Genomic DNA, 21,856 nt, shown 5'->3' with positions numbered 1-21,856 from the left:
GTGACTTGAAGTGGCACAGCCAGAATTAGAACCGAGGCCCTCTGACTCTCAGAGCACAGGACCATGGCAGTTGTTTTCCATTAATCCTTTTGGGACATTTAGAGAGCAGCTAATTTTTTTTAAAAGCACTTAAGCACTTACTATGTGTCAGGCACTGTGCTAAGTGCTAGGGTAGATACAATTTAATCAGGTTAGACACAGTCCATGTCCCACAGTTCTAATTCCCATTTTACAGATGAGATTACTGAGGCACAGAGAAGTGAATGACTTGCACAAGGTCACCCAGCCGGCAAGTGGCAGAGCTGGGATTAAAATCTAGGTCCTTTGACTCTCCAACCTTTGCTCTTTCCACTATGCTACATTGTTTCTGATATATTTCTCCTGTCCTCTCCCTGCAGTATTTTGTAAACTCTTGGCCTTCATCCTTTCAGACTGAAGAGTCCTCATCTTTTAGCTTCTCCTTGAACGTGATCTGGTCATTGCCCCGGATCATTTTCTCCTAACGGATACCAGAGAGGCATCCAAAAGCGAGACCGTCAGGTGAGTCAGCAAGTACATAAACACAAGTGTTACTTTAGTCTCAGGTGCATGGAGCTTTTTCTGTGCGCTCGACACCGTATGGTTCAGAGGACCATTTTGCCCTGTTTTTTAGAGTGCGACTGATCCATGAACAGCATGACAAACTACAGCGCACCCCAGCTTGGGGACTACTTGCCTCACTATCTCCGGGAGGGGGACCCCTTTGTATCTAAGCTCTCCTGGGAAGCCGACCTAGTGGCTGGAGTTTACTTGGTGATAATCGGTAAGGCTCTTTGATTTCTCCTTGGAGGGCATTGAAAAATACAGTGACAGCCCTTTGGTTGTAATGGGCAGCAAAGACCACTGAAGGTGACTGCTTTATTTGAAAAGGGCCGCTGGTCTGTACTGATTCAATAGTATTTATTCAGTGCTTACTATGTGCAGAGCACTGTACAGAGAGAAGCAGAGGGTGGTAGCCAGGGAATTTTAAGATGGAAATAGAGCATCAGGACCCTGTGTCTGAACAATCATCAAAATAAAAAGAATAGATGTGTCAACATCTCCAGAAAGGCATCATGGTCTAGTGGATCTGGCTGGAAGTGAGCAGACCTATGTCTTTGTCCCAAAGAGATGGAGGGTGATGGGTGGAGTGGAAAGTGGAGAAGGGAGAATCAGGCAGAGGCAATGGAGGGTTATGGAGAACACTTATAAAGTCAAGTAATATCAATTGTGGTACTTAAGTGCCTGAAAGGAGTAGAATGGCCACACTTTCTATTCAGCCACGCATCATGCCTTGCAAGTAGAACATGAGGCTGGGAGTCAGGAGACCTGGATGCCTGCCGTATGACCTTGGGCAAGTCATTTAACCTCTCTATGCCTTAGTTTCCTCATTTCTAAAGTTGGGATTGATTATCCCCTTTTCCCTCTCTCTTCGATTCTGAACCCATTGTGGGACAGAGACTGTGTCCGATCTGATTGCTATATCTACCCCAGCTCTTTGGTCAGTGCTTTAATATTAGTGTCTGACGTCCCCCTTGGAAAGTTCATTCAGGGCAGAGAACTCTGCCAACTCTGCTATACTCTCCCAAGCTCTTAGTACAGTGATCTGCACAAATTAAGTGTTCAATAAATACCACTGATGATGATGTTAGTGCTTTTTCACAATGTCAACTCTTGATAAATACTAGCATTTTTACTAGAGCGGTATATCTTTCTGCCATCAGCTAGTACCTCAGCCCATAGGGCTTATGCCTTGTGGCTTCCAAAATGGGTCTTATCAGGAACATTTGCATGATAACTTCGGATCAGAAAGCTTTCCCTGCTAAGGAAGGCCACTCAAACGGACTTCCTTGCTCCGTGATTCCTGGGTCATTCACCAAGAGACATTTATGCTTTTCTTTCAGGGGTGCTCTCAACCCTGGGAAATGGATATGTCATTTATATGTCTTCCAGACGCAAAAAGAAGTTGAGGCCTGCCGAAATAATGACGGTCAACCTTGCAGTCTGTGATTTAGGGATTTCAGGTAATAGGCCCTGCTTCTCTCTGCTCCTGAATTGAGACATTCTGAGTCTTCTTTGGTTTCAACTGAACATCTCCTCCAAATCCCTGCCACATTTCTGATCTTGTCCTCTGAGAGTCCCCTTTGAAGTTGCTGACAACTGTCTGTGTCAAAGGGATAGAGACTCTAGCTAAAAAAAAAATTCACATTTAGACTCAACATTTCTAAGTGCCTTCATGTTATAATCTGTTAGCCTTCCTTTTCCAGTATCTAAAAAATGCCTCTATTGAGAATCCTATTAAAAATGGGAGATGAATTTATATGCTGTGAGGAGCGTGGATTTTTTTTTTCAACTCACACATGTGAATGAGATCTTACGGCTTCATATGTGAAGGATGCATTGTTCTTTGTAGTAGAGAAGGCAGGTAGGGTAAAAATACCCTCCTAAGGAATTCCAGAAGTGTATGGTTGTCATTTATCATAGTAAACACTAGGTTGCATTGTTGCAATAGGAAAAACAGGTTCCCGCTTTTCATTTGCATATACTCCCGCATTTTCCATTTATATTGAGTATTAATATTCCAGCGCCCAAGTGAAACCTGTCACTTTGAGCCACATTCTTTACTAGTGAGTTATAATAGGTTCAAAAGTTGGGCCTGGTATGTTCATACAAGGCATGAATAAAAGTCTGTTTCTGCACTGTAAATGCATGGGAAATGTATTTGTTCAAAAAGGCCTATATCCATTTTGGCAGGATCAAGCAATCCATAGGCCAATGATTTCCCGGGAGAAATTAATGAATTTCTAGTTTTTTTCCTGTTACATATGTAAATGGAGTTCCATGTGGTCTCCTAAGTAGTCCCATTTGAGTAGAGAAGCAGCAAGGCTTAATGGATAGAGCACAGGCTTGGAAGTCAGAAGGACTTGGATTCTAATTCCAACTCCACCACTTGTCTGATGTGTGACTCTGGGAAAGTCACTTGACTTCTCTGTGCCTCATTTACCTCATCGGTAAAATGGGGATTAATACTGTGAGCTCCATGTGGAACATGAACCGAATTCAACCCGATTAACTCATATTTACCCCAGCGCTTAGTACGGTGTGTGGCATAGGTTAAGCACTTAACAAATGCCATTAAAAAAAAAGGTAGAGAGGGCATACCAATCACACTACTGAGCAAGTGAGACTTTCTTGTAGGTGTGTGAGAAAGGATGGGGAACCATCTCCCCTCCTCCGCTGCAACCAAAACTTCTAAGGGAGTGTGGCCTAGTGGAAAGAGCACAGAACTGGACACCAGGAAACCCGGTCTCTAGTCCTGGTTCTGCCCCTTGCCAGATGGATGGCCTTGGGCAAATTATTTAACTTCTCTAAAAAAAAAAGTGCCTGGAAAGAGCATGGGTCTGAGAGTCAGAGAACGTGGGTTCTAATTCCAGCTCTGCCACTTGTCTGCTTTGTGACCTTGGGCAAGTCATTTCACTTCTCTGTGCCTCAGTTTCCTTAACTGAAAATGTGGGATGCAAATATCTATTCTTCCTCCCCCTTAGACAATGAGCTCCACGTGGGACAGGGACCGTTTTTAGTAGTACTAATGATAATTGTGGTATTTGTTAATCATTTACTGTATGCCAAGCACTGTTTTAATGCTGGGGAAGATACAAGGTAATCAGGTTGGTTAGAGTCCCTGTCCCACGAGGGGCCCACAGTCTTAATCCTATTATGCAGAGGAGGTAACTGATGTCCAGAGAAGTGAGGTGACTTGCCCAAGGTCACATAGCAGACAAGTGGCAGAGCCAGGATTAGAATCCACATTCTCTGACTCCCAGGCCCATACTCTTTCTACTAGGCCACGCTGCTTCTATCTTAGAGATCTTGTATACTCCAGTGCTCAACCCACTGCTTGGCACGTAATAAGCATTATTATTCTGATTAAAATTTGCCATGTGCCCAGGGGAGAGAGGCAAACTCCAGAGCCACACCCAGTTTGCTTTGAAAAGAACTGAACTGGACCCTGCTGGAGCTGGATTAGCTACAAAATGATTCTCCTGAGCTCAATCTCCTAACCCAGTTGTAGCTGTTATTGCACAGGGTTTTAAAAAGGGTCTTGTGGTCTAGGATCCTCTCCTAATTTAGGAGTTAGTTCCTAAATTCATCCCTTCCTACAGATCAAAATCAAAAATGAGTCAAACGGAGACCTATGTGATTAATCTGCATTTTGTTTATATCCTACAAGTTTCCCAGCAAGTGAGTTACCTGTGTTACCCAGAATTGCTCATTGTGGGCAGGGGATATGTTTATTGTATTACACTTTCCCAAGTGCTGAGTACAGTGTTCTGCACACAGTAAGCGCTCAATAAGCATGATTGAATGAATGAATGAATCACACCTGGCAGGGAAGTCTATTGTCCAACCTGATTGCTTGTATCTACCTGGAGCTTAGTACAGTGCCTGGCACATAGTAAGTGCTTAACAAATACAGTAATTATTTTTGATTACTACCTTTTAGAGGAGACCATATTGAAAGAAGTGAAGGATTGGGAGTCAATAGAAGAGCTGGGATTTAACCATCTATGCTTTGCCTCTCTGCCTAAATACCAGCCCCTGCCCTTTGCTCTAGCCTAACGGCTACTGGAATAACTCTCCTTCGGGCTTCCCATGGAATCAATCCTGAGGCAAGGACTTGGCTGCCTTCCCCAACTCCCAAATCCCTAATGTAGCTTCACCCAATGGGGCAGTTGGGTTTGGGAAAAAATAAAAAATAGAGAGAGTGCTTTGACACCTCCCCCCGCCACCGGTATTTCACGTGACAAATTGCTTTCCCCTCTGAAGTTGTAGGTAAGCCTTTCACTATCGTTTCTTGCTTCTGTCATCGCTGGGTGTTCGGCTGGATGGGCTGCCGGTGGTATGGATGGGCTGGTTTTTTCTTTGGCTGTGGGAGCCTTATCACCATGACAGCTGTCAGCCTGGATAGATACTTGAAAATCTGCCATTTATCTTATGGTAAGTAGGAAGGTCTGCATCAGACCTTTTCTCCTTTCCTCCTAGCTCTGCCTGGAGATTGGTTTAGCCATGATGTGACTCTGGTGTAACTGTGAGTTTCATCTTCCAGTGATTTTCATTTATGGAACAGACATAATTAATTGATAGTGGTGCACTCCCCTTATCCAGGGTTTCTAAGCAAGAATGTCAAAAAGGAATGCAGTTCATATGTTCCAGATTAACAAGTAGCTTCCAGTACAAATTTGGGGTGACTCGCTTTGGTGGCAGTGTCTCCTGGGCTCTGAAAGATTCTCTTTGAGATGTTATGGTTCATTACTATTGGAGTTCCATGGGCGCAGGCTGTCTACCTAGTGGATGCTTGGAATGAAATCAAGAAGAAGTGTGGCACAACAGATAGAACATGGGCTGGGAGTCGCAAGAATCTGGAATCTAATCCCGGCTCTGCCGCTTGTCTGTTGTGTGACCTTGGGCATATCACTTCACTTCTCTGTGCTTCAGTTACTTATAAAATGGGGATTAAGACTGTGAGCCCCATGGGAGACGTGGACTGTGTCCAACTTGATTATCTTGTATCTATCCCAGTGCTTTGTACAGTGCCTGGCACATAATGTGCGCTTCACAAATACCATTAAAAAAATAAAATCCACCCTTGCTCAAGTATGGATGAAACAGGTCCACAGGACTGTATTGTATAGAACCACAAAAGCTGACTGCTCATCCATTTTTTCTTTGGGAGACTCTATCATCACTGTACAAGTTGAGTAACCTAATTCATTGGAATAATTACTATGTGACAAATGGCACTAGGTAGGCGGAACCCTATATAGGAAAAATTACCACCATTTTCCTCTTTAATTTGGTCTCCCTTGTTTGTCAAGGGGAAGAGAATTCTAAATGGGAAGACTTTAGCTGGGAAATACATGGCTCCCAACTTCCTGGGTCAGTCAGAACACAGAGGAAGATGTTAACTAAGATGGGGTTTGTGCTTGGACAATGATGATTGCTGGAAATTCACTCCTGCTGCCCTTTTTGATGGGGGAAGTTTAAATTTCTGTTACAAATTCTTTTGCCCTATTATTGTTTTCATCTCAAAAAGTGGATTTAGAAACCTCTGCCACTATGTAAATAATTAGGGCATGAAATATTGGTCAGCAGAGTGAGAATATTGGAACTGGCCTTGCTAAATGGTTTTGCATCGCTAGTAGTCCAGAAAAAGAAGGTTAACAAAGGATCCTCCGGTTAAGATGGAGAATGGTTTGGGGTCTAATTTATATAGTACCTGGCACATGGTAAGCACTTAACAAATGCTATCACTATTATATGTTTTTATTTATGGTCCTTACCTCTTTAGCTTTGCTTGGTCTGTAAGTAGGGTGGGACATTGCTATTTTCAGATCAAATCTTTCTCTGTGATATTTTTGAACTCTAGACACATTCACTTGGGTTGGCCATGGCTATAAAATGATAGCACTTGAGGTTCCATTCTTGGTTGGCTAAAAAAAGCAAAAACGAAAGTACCAGGTTATTGTTTTCCAAGTTACCAAGTGGAATCCCAAAAAGAATTATATCTTCAGAACCTTAAGTTTATTCGATGCCTCTTTCTTCCTGGTGGTCCGGCTCAAGGTACTTTGTCTTAGAATGACGTAAAATCAAAAGCTGCCACTCATCCAGGAATTTCAGTAGAGCCAATATCTCTAATCAGTGTCATTTACTGAGCACTTACTGTGTGCAGAGTACTGCATTACAATAAAATATAGCCAATGTTACAGTCTAGGGGAGTTTACGGTCTAGAGTCTCATCCTAATCCTGTCTTTACAAGGATGCTGTGAAAAAAAGTACTTTAACCTCTTTGGAGGATGGAGTAATGTTTAAATACCATGTTTTTTATTCTCAAACAGCCTTGATGCTACTATTTTTTCTTTGAGGTTGACCAAAGCCCTAACCCTAGTCCTTTATTTCCAAGCAATTCCTCTACAAACTGGCATTGTAGATGAGAAAGGGGCATCAAAGGGCATTTTCCTTTGCCCCATCCCTAGGGGTATTATCCTCCTCCCTTTTCAGTAGCTTTGTTCCCTGGTGACGTTGCCCTTTCTCGTCCCCAGGCACCTGGCTGAAGAGACATCACGCTTACATCTGCCTGGCGATCATCTGGGCCTATGCTTCCTTCTGGGCAACCATGCCCCTGGTGGGGCTGGGGAATTACGCTCCTGAGCCATTTGGTACCTCGTGCACCTTAGACTGGTGGTTAGCCCAGGCCTCGGTGGCAGGACAGGCCTTCATCCTGAACATCCTCTTCTTCTGCCTGCTGCTGCCAACAGCTGTGATTGTGTTTTCCTACGTGAAGATTATTGCTAAGGTGAAGTCATCCACCAAAGAAGTGGCCCATTTTGACAGCCGGATCCAGAACAGCCACGTGCTAGAAATGAAACTTACAAAGGTAACAGAGGAGTGTGCATAGGAAACACTTTCTTGGACCCTTAAATCCTGGGTGGAGGAAGGAAAGGAAGAACTATGGGAAATAGGAGGGAGGAGAAGGAAGGATGATGATAATTGTGGAATGTGTTAAAAACTTACTTTATGCCAAACACTTTATATATATATATATGTAGACATATATTTAGTATATACATAATATATATATTTATGGTATTTTTTAAGTGATTACTTGGTGCTGGAGTAGATACAAGCTAATCAGTTGGACAAAGTCCTTTTATTTAAATGGTATTTAGGTGCTTATTATATACCAGGCACTATACTAAGCACTGGGGTAGATAGAAGATAATGAGGTTGGACACAATCCCTTTCCCACATGGAAAGGGACTTGAGTCTTTTCTTATCTTTTCTACTTCCAAAATTCCATTTATATCTTTGATTTAGAACAAAGCTGAAATAGCTATTTTATCTTAATTCCTTTAAGATATTAAATATATCCACACATACCATTTAGAGTAATTAGTCCAATATTCATTTTCTGAGAACCCACAGTGTGCAGAGCACTTGAGAGAGTAGTATAATACAGTTAGAAGACACAGTAGGGCTCATTTCTACCTATCCACTTTCACTGTACTCTCTGAGAATACAAATAACCCTTACCCAAAAAACGGAATAGAAACTAAGTCCAGCTCTGGTTTTATTTACGCTCCAAATACCCCCATCAGATATTTCTAGGGGGTCTTTGGCCACGTGGCTAGCAGAAGAGACGAAAATGAAGAGAAAAGGAAATAACTTTCTGTCAAAGAGGATTCTGAAGTGGATGTTGAGGTTGGCTGGGGGAGTTGACACAAAAGTGCAACAAAGTATGTTGAGGCATTTGGGAGGAGGAGGGGAAAAAAGATGGTGAGGGGAAAAAAATGCTTGAGAAGGACAAATGGTGTAAACTAGTTTAAAATACAGTACATTGGAGAGAGACAGTTTTGACCATACAGTATGAGATGTGATAAATAAGGAGAATGAGACATTGGGCAACAGCTTTGAAAAATAAGTAGAAAAATACAAATAGTTGGAAAGGTTTGTGTTGTGTGCGAACAGGAGTTTAAACTCAATTTTACTTGGTTTTGAAACACTTTCAGTCTGTCAGTTCACATGCCTTGCTTCCATTTATGAAAGATCATTTTCCTTGCCATATTTGAGCTCAAAATCATCTCTATTCTTTCCTCAGTTTTCCTCGCTTTAACTTTTACTAGATTTTTTTAATGGCATTTGGTAACTGCTTATTATGTGTCAGGAACTCTACTAAACACTGGGGTCAATACAAGCTGGCCAGGTTGGACCCAGCCCCTTTCCCAGAAGGGGCTCACAGTTTTAATCCCCATTTTACAGATGAAATAACTGAGGCACAGAGAAAGAAGTAAAGTGACTTGCCCAAGGTCACACAGCAGATGAACCCAGGCCCATGCTCTATCCACTAGCAACTGCTGAGGAATATGTCTGTTGTTATATTGTACTCTCCCAAGCACTTAGTACAGTCCTCTGCACACAGTAAGTACTCAATAAATAATAATTGAATGAATGAATGAATTTTTAATCATTCATAACATTTTGTCTTATACTGTGTTATTCCAAGACCAGAAAATCCTGCTCATTGGTTCTGCCACCAGCCAATGAACTCTGCACTTTACGAAGAAAAGCACAAGGCAAATGTTTGTAACGGCCAGCTGTCTTGTACTTCCAGCTCCTGGAGAAGTAGAAAATATAGGCAATGTAGAAGCTATCAGTTGCTAAGCACTAATTTATGTTACATTAACAGCCTTGGCAGAAAAGCACAAGGGCCTGGCTTCAAAAGCCACTTATGAGATGTTGTGAAATCAGCATAGGACTCTCCAAAGTAGAGCAGATGACAGAAGTGTTTAAAGCCCCCAAACATCTGCTCAAGTTATGTTGATTTCTATATATGTTGGGTATTTGGAGATTTATAAGCAACACACGCACCCCAAAGCCTCCAGTTTTCCGTCTCTCGGAAGCAAGCTTCCATAGCAATTCGACAGAACACAGAGGGGTTGTTGTCACTCAGCTGAGGCTCCAGACAAAGGTCGAGAGCAAAGCCTAGAGGAAAGTTGGTACCTGAACCCTATCCTCAGGATGCTTCTAAGAAGCAATAATGTTGGTATTTGTTAAGCGCTTACTATGTGCCGAGCACTGTTCTAAGCGCTGGGGTAGACACGGGAATCAGGTTGTCCCACGTGGGGCTCACAGTCTTAATCCCCATTTTACAGATGAGGGAACTGAGGCACCGAGAAGTGAAGTGACTTGCCCAAAGTCACACAGCTGGCAAGTGGCAGAGCTGGGGTTCGAACCCATGACCTCTGACTCCAAAGCCCATGCTCTTTCCAGTGAGCCACGCTGCTTCTCTGTGAGCCTAGCAGTGAGGCCTAGTGGATAAGACAGTGGCCCGTAAATCAGAGGGCCTGGGTTCTAATCCCGTTCCCCCCACGTCTGCTGTGTGATCTTGGGCAAGTCACTTAACTTCTTTGTGCCTCAGTTACCTGAGCTGTAAAATGGAGATTCAATAGCTGTTCTCCCTCCTACTTAGATTGTGAGTCCTGTGCGGGACAGGGATTGTGTCTGATCTGATTATCGTGGCTCAGTGGAAACAGCCTGGGCTTGGGAGTCATAGGTCATGGGTTCGACTCCCGGTTCTGCCACTTGTCAGCTGTGTGACTGTGGGCAAGTCACTTAACTTCTCTGTGCCTCAGTTACCTCATCTGTAAAATGGGGATTTTATCTACCCTGTATTTACCCCAGCGCTTAGAACAGTCCTCTGCATATAGTAAGCGCTTAACAAATACCAACATTATCATTATTATTATTCCCCAGAGCTTAGAATGGTGCTTGACACATAGTAAGTCCTTAATAAATACTATTATTATTTATTATTATTTTTATGGGTCTGATAGCAATTGAGCAATCTGGCCACCAAACTGGAACCTGTCTGGGCGACTGCACTTCCACCATACAAGCCGGAGTGGCTTGCTTAGTCTCTGGATGCATTTCTCCCTTGCAGGGTGCCTCTGGCCTGGAACGCCCTCCCTTTTCAGATCTGACAGTCAATTGCACTTCCCCCATTCAAGGCCTTGTTGTGGGCACATCTCCTCCGAGAGACCTTCCCAAACTAAGCCCCTCTTTTCCTCATCTCACACTCCCTTCTGCGTTACCTTGACTTGATCCCTTTGCTCTTCAACCCCCCCCCCCCCCAGTTTCATAGCACTTATATATCTGTATTTTTATTTATTTGGATTGATGTCTGTTTCCCCCACTCTAGCCTTTAAGCTCGTTGAGAGCAGGATATGTGACTGTTTATTGTTGTATTGTACTCTCCCAAGTGCTTAGAATGGTGCTCTGCACTCAGTAAGTGCTCAATAAATACGATTGAATGAATGAATGAATGAGATACCATTGCCTGCTCCCACCATCCTTAGAGTCTCAGGTGTAGGAGATAGAGGAGTTCTCTTTATTTTTTATCCTCGCCTTTTTCATATTTTTTTTCATTTCCCCTTTTATTTGCTTTTCTCCTGCTCCTCCTCCATCTTGTCCTTCTCTGTGGTGTGTCTGGCCTCTTCAATTGTACTGTCCTCCCATAGGTGCTTAGTACAGTGCTTTACACACAATAAGCACTCGGTAAATAGAGTTAATTGATTTTCTCCTCCTCTTGATTTCCTTGAGTTTGAAGGGTACCTGTTGTCCCTCTTAAGTCATGGCTGCTAAGCCAAGTGGGAGGTGTGATACAAACTAAAGGACAGAAGCAGTGTGACCCAGTGGAAAGAGCACGGGCCTGGGAGTCAGAGGATCTGGGTTCTAATCTCGGCCCCACCACATGTCTGCTGTTACCTTGGGCAAGTCGCTTAACTTCTCTGTGCATCATATCCTTCATCTGTAAAGTACGGGCTAAGATTGTGAGCCCAACATGGAGTATGAACTATGTCCAGTCTGAAGAGTTTGTATCTACTCCAGGTCTTCGTACAGTATCTGGCACATAATAAGCAATTAGCAAATACCATTTTTAAAAAAGACAAAAGACAAGAATAGGAGAGGAAAAATGAAAGAATAAAGAAGGAAAGAACCCATTGAGTAGAGAAGGGCAATCAGGAGAAGCTGGAGAAATAAGGAAAAGGTAGGACAAGTTAGTTTACTGCTGATGGTAGAATTTAGCAGGATAAGGGGGCACTTACTGAGGTGTGGAAAAGACATTTAGGGATGCCAGCAAGGGGAATGAGGACAGAGGCATTTAAAGGAGGGGGAATAGCTGAATGTCTTAACTTTGATCTTTGCTGACCAGTCAAGAAACAGCAATTCAGGGAGGTGTAACTGTCACTGGAATCAATCTATCACTGATTGATTTGAGCCAAGCTGGAACTTTCAGAGACCAAGAATTACTTGATTCTCCATGACCGGCTAATGAACTGGCAGCTGTTCCCATCAAGCATTCAGTGCCAATTCTGAGTTATCAGGTGGAGTTGAGCCATCTAATAGAAGGAAGAGTAACTTAATTTTACTTCAAAATCCTAGATCAAGCTGACCTAAAGACCACCTTAATCTGTAATGAAGGGGAAAGGTGCTCTTTTGGTGAAGTCATTTCACACACATTTTAATGGTGTGGGCTATTGTCCAATTCCCATTATCTAGGGCTAGAAGCCTGAGAGAGATTTTAGTCAAAGGAAGCAGTAATTAATTCGGAACTGATGAGTTTTCTAGCTGAAACTCAAATCAGCTCATTTAATAATAATAATAATAATAGTAATAATAATAATGTTGGTATTTGTTAAGTGCTTACTATGTGCCAACCACTGTTCTAAGCACTGGAGTATATACAAGGTGATCAGGTTGTCCCACGTGGGGCTCACAGTCTTAATCCCCATTTTACAGATGAGGTAACTGACTCACAGAGAAGTAAAGTGACTTGCCCAAAGTCACCCAGCTGACAAGTGGCAGAGCTGGCATTAGAACCCATGACCTCTGACTCCCAAACCAGGGCTCTTTCCATTGAGCCACCAGGGAGAGCTATCCTCAGGCTCCTTATTGATCCGAGGATAATAACTCTAACAATATTTGAAATATTTGTTAAACATTGTCTAAGTACCGAGCACTGTACTAAGTGCTGGAGTAGATATAAGATAAATTGGACGCAGTCCTTGTCCCTCATAGGGATCACAAAGAAAGAATCACATCTATTGAGCACTTACACTGTGCAGGGCAATGTACTAAGCACACGGGAGAGTACAGTATAACAGCGTTGGTACACACGTTCCCTACCCACAATGAGCTTACAGTCTAGAGGGGGAGACAGACATTAATATACATAAATTATGGATATGTATATTAGTGTTCTGCGTTTGAGGGAGGGTTAAATAAAGGGTGAAAATCCAAGTGCAATGGTGATGTAGAAGGGAGTGGGAGAAAAGGAAATGAGACTTAGGTGGGGAAGGCCTCTTGGAGGAGGTGCGCTTTTAATAAGGCTTGGAAAATGGGGAGAGTGCTCATCTATTGGTCATGAAAAGGGAGAAGGTTCCAGACCAAAGACAGGATGTGGGTGAGAGATCACCAGTGAGATAGATGAGACTGAGGTACAGTGAGTAGGTTGGCATTAGAGGAATGAATTGTACAGGCTGGATTGTAGTAGGAAATCAGTGGGATAAGGTAGGAGGGGGCAAGGTGATTGAATGCTTCAAAAACTATGGTAAAGAGTTTCTGCTTGATGTGGAGAGATGGACAACTCCTGGAGGTTCTTAAGGAATAGGGAAATATAGAGGAGACCAGATGTTGAATCCCCTTTTTACAGTTGAGGAAACTGGGTCACAGAGGAATTTTGTGACTTGCCCGAGGTCACGAAGCAGGCAAGTATAAGAGTTGGGTTTAGAATCCAGGTCCTTTGACTTCCATGGCTACTTTTTCTCTATACAGCGCTGCCACCCTAGAACTATTGGCTTGGTTCCAGACTACCACTATCATCCTGCTGCTATGTTGGGAAAGCAGGCTTCATTCCTGCAGTGGTTGGTGTAAAGAGGGAATGTGTTTATATATTGTACCCTCCCGAGTGCTTAGTGCAGTGCTCTGCACATAGTGAGTGCTCAGTAAATATGATTGACAGCCTGGGAGCTGGAGGACAGACCGCTCCTCTATTCTTGCACCTTGTGTCCCAATGTTTCTCCAGTTTGTGATTTCTCTCTGTTGTGTCTCCCCTCCCAATCTGTGGATTGTGTCACATATTGCGCTCTTCCTTCACCAGGTGGCAATGTTGATCTGTGCAGGATTCCTGATAGCCTGGATCCCTTACGCCGTGGTTTCTGTGTGGTCAGCCTTTGGGCAGCCCGACTCCATTCCCATTCAGTTTTCCGTGGTGCCGACCCTGCTTGCAAAATCGGCAGCGATGTATAACCCGATTATTTACCAGGTCATCGACTGCAGAATTTCCTGTTGCCGACTCGGTGGGCCGAAAACAGGCAAGAAGGAATCTTTGAAGAACTCCAGGTAACTTAGAGTGGGGATGAAATGGGAGACTTTTCGTGCCCGTAGGGTCTGGCCCTTCAGAGATATCTCGGGGTGCAGAGGCAGAGAGGACGGGTAAGATGGTTCATTTGGGCATGTTGTCCCGTCTTGGCTGAAGGTGCGGGGCCCGAGTTTCGTGTTTGACTTGGATGCACACATCCTTAAATATCCCATCTCCTGGGTAAGCATCAAAGTGTGATGATTCATTTTCAGCCCTGGTTCCAGCACTATAATTGAGTGCTCACTGTGTGCAGAGTACTGAGTTAAGTGCTTGGGAGAGTACAATATCACAGAGTGGGTAGATACATTCCCTGACCAGAAGGAGCTGACAGTTTGGGGGGAAGATGGATTTTAAAACAAACTATAGGTTCGTAGCATAAGTTTGCAGGTGATGTGGAAGGGGGAGGGAGTAGGGGAAATGATAGCTTCGAAGGTGATGAGAGTGGTAGTCTGTCAGATATGGAGGAGGAGAGAATTTCAGGCCAGAGGAATGAGCAAAGGGTCACCGGTGAGACAGATGAGATAGAGCTACAGTGAATAAAATGACAGAGGAGAAAAATGTGCAGGTTGGGTTGTAATAGGAGATCAGTGAGGTAAGGTAAGTAGGGCAGTGCCGACTGAGTGCCTTAAAGCCAATAGTAGAACCTTGACATCTTCCTCTATGACCTTTTTTAGCTGCCCCAAAGTCACGTCAGGCACCGAACAGGACTTTGATCAAGTAGGATGTCACAGGGCTTTAGAGTTGACATGTTTCTTTGTAGGCTTGAGGGAAGACAGTCAGCCAGCCGCATTCACCATGCCGCTGGTGGACAGGAGGTAACGGAGAAGCACTGAAGCAGCAATATGGTCTAGCTGAAAGATCAGTCAGGAATTCAGAAGACCTTAATGTATGTCAACTTGTTATGTCAACTTGTCACTACCATGCTGGGTGATTCTCCTAAATCACTTAACCTCTCTCTTCCAAGTTTCCCACCCTCAATATAGGGAAGACACTGGTTAATGCTTACCTCCCACGGCTATGGTGAGGGCAAAATCAAAATAATTAGTGTCATAAGTATTATGCTATTTGTTTAGTGCTTATGGGATGTCAAGCAGTGTATTGAGCAACAGACTGATAGAAAATGATACAGTTGGAAAGAGTCCTTGTCTCACAGGGGCTCACAGTCTGAGGGAAGAAGTCCAGTTTTTAATCCCTTTTTTAAATTTGAGGAAACTGAGAAACAGAGAAGTTAAGTGTCTTGCCCAAATCCCCAAGAAGGCAAGTAAAAGAGTCATGATTAGAACCCAGATTCCCTGACTCCCAGTGTTCTTCCCATTAGGCCATGTAAAATAATAAATTTGCGATGCTTTTTATGATTACTTTCACCCAAGGTCAGTCTTGTAAGGATTTTTTTTTTTTTGGTGTATATTTTTTCACTCTATCTCCTCCAGGCCTTCCCTGATAAATTTCTAATCTTACCACTTCATATCCTCCTGTCGCTTCAGCATGTCTGCACCTTCCAAGCACTTAAATACCTACACCTCTCTTTGGTACATCTCTTTATACTCTATCCCTTCCTTTTCTCTGCAATTTAGAGACCATCTCTCCCATGATTAAGTTAAAAGCTCTTTGATGAAAGGTATAGTGTCTGCCAAGTCTATTGTACTCTCACAAGTGTTTAGAACAGTGCTCTGCGTGTAGGTGCTCAGTTTATACTATTGATTGGATTTTTAAAGACATTTTTTCATTAATGTCCAACTATCCTATTTATCATTCTCAAATGTAAGTCTTCCCAGTAGTCCAAGTTTCTTCACTTGATGTGAAAATTCATTTTTCCTCCCCTTATTGTAGATCGCATTCTATGTCCACCATCAGAAAGCCTTCAGCAGTTTCTGGACCACATCAAGAAGTATGAAGATGGGCACCTGCACAGGAAAGCTATCCCATGGACACTCACTGACTCCCTTACTTCGTCCTTGTAAATATGTTCACTGTGACTGTGTCTTTTGTTTTGACATGTCTCTCGCAATCTTGTGCTCTACATTCTGTTTTTCTAATTGAAGCACATTCCGTGGTCATGGATTCCCTGGTCATGGATTCCCTGTAATTTCAAGAGAGGGCAAATGGGGAGAGCAACTTTCTGGTTTCCATGTCTACATGACACAGGTTCTAGTTGGTTTTGTCTTAATTGCCCAAGAGAAGAAATCTAAGAATTGAATGAGGACAGTCAACTGGGTAGATTTCAGCCTGGAGGTTTGCTAGGTATTTTGGAAACAGATTTAACCATTGGTACCCACTTCATGGTGGTTATGGCTCCATGAACAGATATGAAGGTCATGCCCAGTGACCTTTTGGGCAGGATGAGTAGTTGTAGTTATTCTGCCCTAGCTCTGGGGACAGGAAAGAAGTCAAAGGTGGCCCTGAGTTAGTGGCTTTTCTCCTTGCCAGATCAGTCAGCAGTATTCGTTGACCACCGACTATGTGCACCACTGTGCACTTGGGAGAATATAATACAGTTAGGAGATATGATCCCTGCCCTCAAGGAGCTTACAATCAGTCGATCGATGATATTTGTTGAGTGTTTACTATGTGCAGAGCACTGTTCTAAGAGCTTGGGAGAATTAGCAGATCCATTCCCTGCTCATAATGATTTCCAGCTTGCTATCTGCTGGCAGGACTTGGTCCCTGGCCTGAGCACTGGGGGAGTTCCCATCATCCTCTTGGGCTGTAGAGAAGCAGCGTGGCTCAATGGAAAGAGTCCGGGCTTGGGAGTCAGAGGTCATGGGTTCGAATCCCCACTCTGCCACTTGTCAGCTTTTTGACTGTGGGCAAATCGCTTAACCTCTCTGTGCCTCAGTTATCTCATCTGTAAAAATGGGGGATTAAGATTGTGAGCCTCAAGTGGGACAACCTGATTACCCTGTACTACCCCAGAGCTTAGAACGGTGCTCTGCACATAGTAAGTGCTTAACAAATGCCAACATTATTATTATTATTATCAGTCCAGTGGAAGCTGCTCAGTCTCTCACAGGTCCCGGAAGCAAAGTGGGCCTGGATCTCCACCATGGACCCCTTGCTTCCATCAGCAGACGATAGCAGAGACGAGGTTGGGACAACCGAGTCAGGCGTGGCTGGAGACAGGTTGGCCCTGAAGCACCGGGGAAGGGGTGAATGTGGCTATGGAGTGTTCTTTTGAAAATTAAACCACACATGAGTGTCAGTCCCAGTCCTGACTTGCTAAGGCTGGCGGCAGCACACTGAAGTAGCTAATCTGGGGTCCAGTGTCAGCCGGACAGTTCCAGAATCTGGAGAATGCTGGTCTGGGAATATTTCTGAGATCCCTAACCCCAGAGAGCAGACCAAGTTTTTAGTACAGTGCTCTGCACACAGTAAGTGTTCAACAAGTATGATTGATTGTGAGCTATCCTGGCTCAGATCCTCCAGGGGGAAGTCTGCCCTGAGCTCTAAGAAGTATGTGTAGTAAGCTTGGTACAGTACAGAGTAAGCACTCAAACACTGAACAACTGATAGCAACATTAACATTTATTGAGCTCCCATTTGGTGCAGTGCACTGAACTAGGTGCTTGGGGAATACAGAATAAAGATAATGACCTGTCCTGCCCACGAGGAGTTTTCACTCTAATTAGGGAGGCTAAAGTAAAAATATTTAAAATGAGAGAGGCATCTTGGGAGCTGAAGGGTGGAGGGAGACAGGGAAGACAGGGGATCTGGTTCAGGCCAAGCTGCTTTCTGATTTCTCAACTCTCTCAGTGGAGTTTAGAACAAGACTGGATTTCTCCAGTGACTAGTGGATCCATAGTGGTGCTTTCACAGAGGGATAAAGAGGCTTGCTTTAGCTGATGCTACTATGCCAGGAATAAGATCACCATCAACCTAGGGCACTGAGTAGGATCACTGCTTAGTATCCTGAGATCAGGATATTTGAAATTCTCTCAGTGATCCTCCCTGGGTTTTCACTGTCCTTGGGTAGTGTGTGGGAGATTCAAGCCCACAGCTTCTCCTTTCACTGTCCTATTAGTGAGATTTATAAAAAAAAAAAAGAAAAAAAAAAAGAAAAAAGGTAGTAATAATCTGTCTGCCCCCGATTTCCTCAGAGATATTAGTATAAGGTGATGGATGTTCTTAATTTGATCGCAAATATACATTTTATACTCCTGGGCAGGCAAGAGAGAATAGTCTTTGGCACTTTTATGATATTCTATTTAGATGAAAGCATTTCATTAATTCCTTGCAAAACAGAGGCATTCTCCTATGGGAAGATTTTCTTTCAGATCTCGGACTCTCTGGATCCTGTTTTGACTGAAAATAGCCACACAGAAATGCAGTAGCCTCATCTGACGTGGGAACACATCCCGAAAAGAATCTGCGTAATTGGTTGGTGAAATGTCCAGATCATTCGGGAGTGGTTTAGATGTCAGCGGGTTCAATTTAATGTTCCAGGTGTCCAGTTTGCCTGCCTCAGTGTTTCAAGGAAAGGTTGGTTATTCACTAAGTTATCTCTTTGAGATGGGATCCCAACGGTGGAGCCATCTACAGTAAGTCAGTTTGATGATCAGTATAACTGCCGCCTCACTTTTTTGGCAAGGCTTTTGCCAAAATGGGCAAATTCCTTTAAATTGTAAAGTTTTGTGGTACATGGTGAGCACTTAACAAGACCACAATTATTATTATTTATGGAGTGCTTAATGGATGCAGAGCACTGTACTCAGAGTGTGGGAGAGTACAAATGAGTAAAGTTGATAGACATGATCCCTGCCCACAAGGAGTTTACAGTCCAATTATTGGCTCTTTTAGGGGGAGTCTAAAATTCAGAGAGAGAGAGAAAAATAATAGTGTCTGGAAGATTACTGGATTTATTGGAAGACTGGAAGACCTTGGCTTAGGAGACATTTGGAGGCTTCAGGTGGCATTGCCAGAACTTTCCAGCGAGGCAGAGGTTTCCCACCCTGAGGGAAGGAGCTGGGGGAAATGAAAGAAGTGATGACTCTGATTAGATCCTAATTTGGACTCCAGGGAAGATGGACTCCCCGAAAATGTTCTTTTGCTATTCTGTTTCTCAGTGGCAACACTGCCAGTCTTTGGTTTCCCCTTCCTAGGTGAGACATCCTTTTCTCTTCTGTGGCTGAAACTTGAGTTTCCTCAGGAAAGGCAATATGGAGGTGGACAGAGATTCATTCAGTCAGTCATATCTATTGAGCACTTACTGTGTGGAGAGCACTGTCCTAAGCGCTTGGAAAGTACAATTCAGCAATAGAGAGAGACCATCCCTGCCCACACCGGGCTTACAGTCTAGAATTGGCTTGCCTCTGACAGTGTTCCTGCCAAAAGCCTCAGGATAGATGTAGAAGCCTCTGGAGTGATTTCTGCCCAGAAACTCCCAATTTGTGATTTAGGGAAGTAATTTATTCTTAATCACCATTTGTATCAGTCTTGGGTTAGTGCCTTTGTGGTGCTTCTATTGTTAGCCTTTTGAATAACTGAAAATGTTTCCCTGTGATAAACATGACCTACTGAAGACCATTCAGGGAGGGGAGGGGAGGGGTTTTTGTCATTGATGGGTGCCTGCCATAGTGTTTTGGTTTTTGAGAAGTCCATCTTTGGGAGGCTGGGGTAATCTAGTCATGGGAATGGAAGGAAATAATGGAACTGTTTTTCTGTTCCAGAAACCCAACCATATTCTGATATAGAACTATCTTATTTGCTTTGCTCCCGGCTGGGTGGGAGGAATGACTCTTTAAAGATTAGTTCCTGCTTAAAGGGACTTATAAATTAGTCCTCGTTTAAAAGGACTTGAAAATATCAAAGGTGCATTTGAGGTGGAGGGAACTGCTTGTTTTTCACCCTTGAATTACTGTTCTCATAAAGAAGCAGCCTGGCCTAGGGGATAGAGCCTGGGAGTCAGATGGACCTGGGTTCTAATCCCTGAATGCCACTTCTCTGCAATGTGATCTTGGGCAATTCACTTCACTATGCCTCAGTTACCTCATTTATAAAATGGGAATTAAGACTCTGAGCCCCTTGTGGGACATAAACTATGTACAACCTGAGCAATAAGTGTTTACCCCAGCACTTAGTACAGTGCCTGGCAAAGAATAAGTTCTTAACATATACCATTAAAAAAAAAAAAGCCTGGGTTGCTTATTGAGGATTTGGCTGACTGTAGTTAAAAAGAGTACACAAGTTATTTCACAGAGGTATTTGGGGAGACCCTTCCAAACAAGATGCCATTATATACTACAAGGTGGTGTCCAAGGGTCAAATGGACAATGAGACATATAGAAAGATGAAGAAAATAGAAAGATGAGAATTATAGTATTTGTTAAGTGCTTATTATTTGCCAAGCAATGTACTAAAATCTGGGGTGGATACAAGCAAATCAGGTTGGACACAGTCCCTCGTCCCATGTGGGGCTCACGTTCTCAATCCCCATTTCACAGATGAGGTATCTGAGGTTCAGAGAAGTTGTGACTTGACCAAGGTCACACAGCAGACAAGCATCAGAACTAGGATTAGAACCCATGACCTTCTAAAAGATGAAAATGCATTAACTCAATGTAAGCACAAAGAACTGTGGAAACAGATTTAGTCACATAGCTGTAATGTCATGAGGGAGGTTTTTTTCTCAGCATGCACAATCCTAATTCTTCCTTCTCCCCCAACCTCCCCACAGTCACAGAATCCTTGAAGAAAGCACAGACTTGGAGAATAGAGACCAAGAGTAAAGAGTAGAGGCTGTGGGCTGGATTAGTCAGTCATGCAGTGGTATTTATTGAGCACCTACCATGTGCAGAGCATTGTGCTAAGCACTTGGGATAGAACAGTACAACAATAAACAGACCCAGTCCCTGCTCATAACGAGTTTACAGTCTAGAGGATTAGCCTGGTGGATGTTGGGGAAAAATGGACCATTGGTGGTCATGCTGAAGTTTCCAAAGATGAAGGAGAGAATAAAAGCAGGAGGCTGAATGGAGCTGTGCTATGGGGATTTCATGGGATGGAAAAACCCCAAGCAGCCTGTCTGTTTCGAATCAATTGTAAACATACAATAGATGAGTGAGCGGAACCTGCCAAGAGACTTAAAATAGCCCAGTTGGGAAATGACTAATGCATGAACGCAAATCTTGGTTGCAGGCAAAGCTAGATATCTGTGAATTTTCTAAAGGTTAAATAAGTGATAACTGGATTTTATTAATGCCCCAAAGTGCCCTGTTAAATACATGATGCGAATACGTCAGTGCCTTTAATTGGGCATAATTAAAAACAAGGAGTCATGTTTAATTAACGACCACTTAGAAGAAGAGAGCGGTTGGAGGGTGCTGCCTTAAAAAGGCAAAGTGAGTTTCCTAGCATCTGCATTTTCAGGAGAGTAAAACTTCATTTAGAACATGGTGCCTTCATCTGACAGAACACCTTAATACAAGAATGGCTTTTAGGACAGTTGCACTGCAGCTCTGTCTGGATTCCTTAGTCCTCGGAAACACTGGGGTTCTCGGATAATGAATGTGGTGAAGCTAGTTCTCAGACCTTCTAGTCTAGGTGAGAGGACCATCCTGGGGCTATCCTGGTATGTAACGCAATCCATTATTCCATAGTTGGTCATGCCTGTGGCTGCTTTTCCTTCTTTGTGACCTTTATATTGCTCATCAACACATCCAGCGGAGGGGTGAGGGAGCAGGATAAAGGAAAATCAATATAGCTCAGTCAGTCAGTACTTGTCTGCTGGGTGGCCTCACTTCACTTCTGTGCCTCAGTTACCTCATCTGTAAAATGGGGATTGAGACTCTGAGCCCCATGTGGGACTCATAGCTACTCCTGCGCTTAGTACTGTACCTGGCACGTAGTAAGTGCTTAACAAATACT

The 21,856-nt window shown here is 43.4% G+C and overlaps 1 protein-coding gene across 1 annotated transcript; it reads left to right on the top strand.

Annotated features, from left to right (window-relative positions):
- The first annotated feature begins 659 nt into the window (after positions 1-659).
- OPN5 (opsin 5) lies at positions 660-16,004 on the top strand. Its single transcript, XM_029072541.2, has 6 exons — positions 660-802; positions 1,923-2,042; positions 4,846-5,016; positions 7,119-7,453; positions 13,736-13,977; positions 15,827-16,004. The coding sequence occupies exons 1-6, from the start codon at positions 667-669 to the stop codon at positions 15,888-15,890; spliced, it is 1,068 nt and encodes a 355-aa protein (XP_028928374.1). The 5' UTR covers positions 660-666; the 3' UTR covers positions 15,891-16,004.
- The last annotated feature ends 5,852 nt before the right edge of the window (positions 16,005-21,856 follow it).

Source organism: Ornithorhynchus anatinus, chromosome 9 (assembly GCF_004115215.2).
Source record: "Ornithorhynchus anatinus isolate Pmale09 chromosome 9, mOrnAna1.pri.v4, whole genome shotgun sequence".
NCBI classification, from domain to species: domain Eukaryota; kingdom Metazoa; phylum Chordata; class Mammalia; order Monotremata; family Ornithorhynchidae; genus Ornithorhynchus; species Ornithorhynchus anatinus.
Note: the sequence above shows the minus strand (reverse complement) of the source record. Positions and strands in the feature narration are given on the sequence as shown.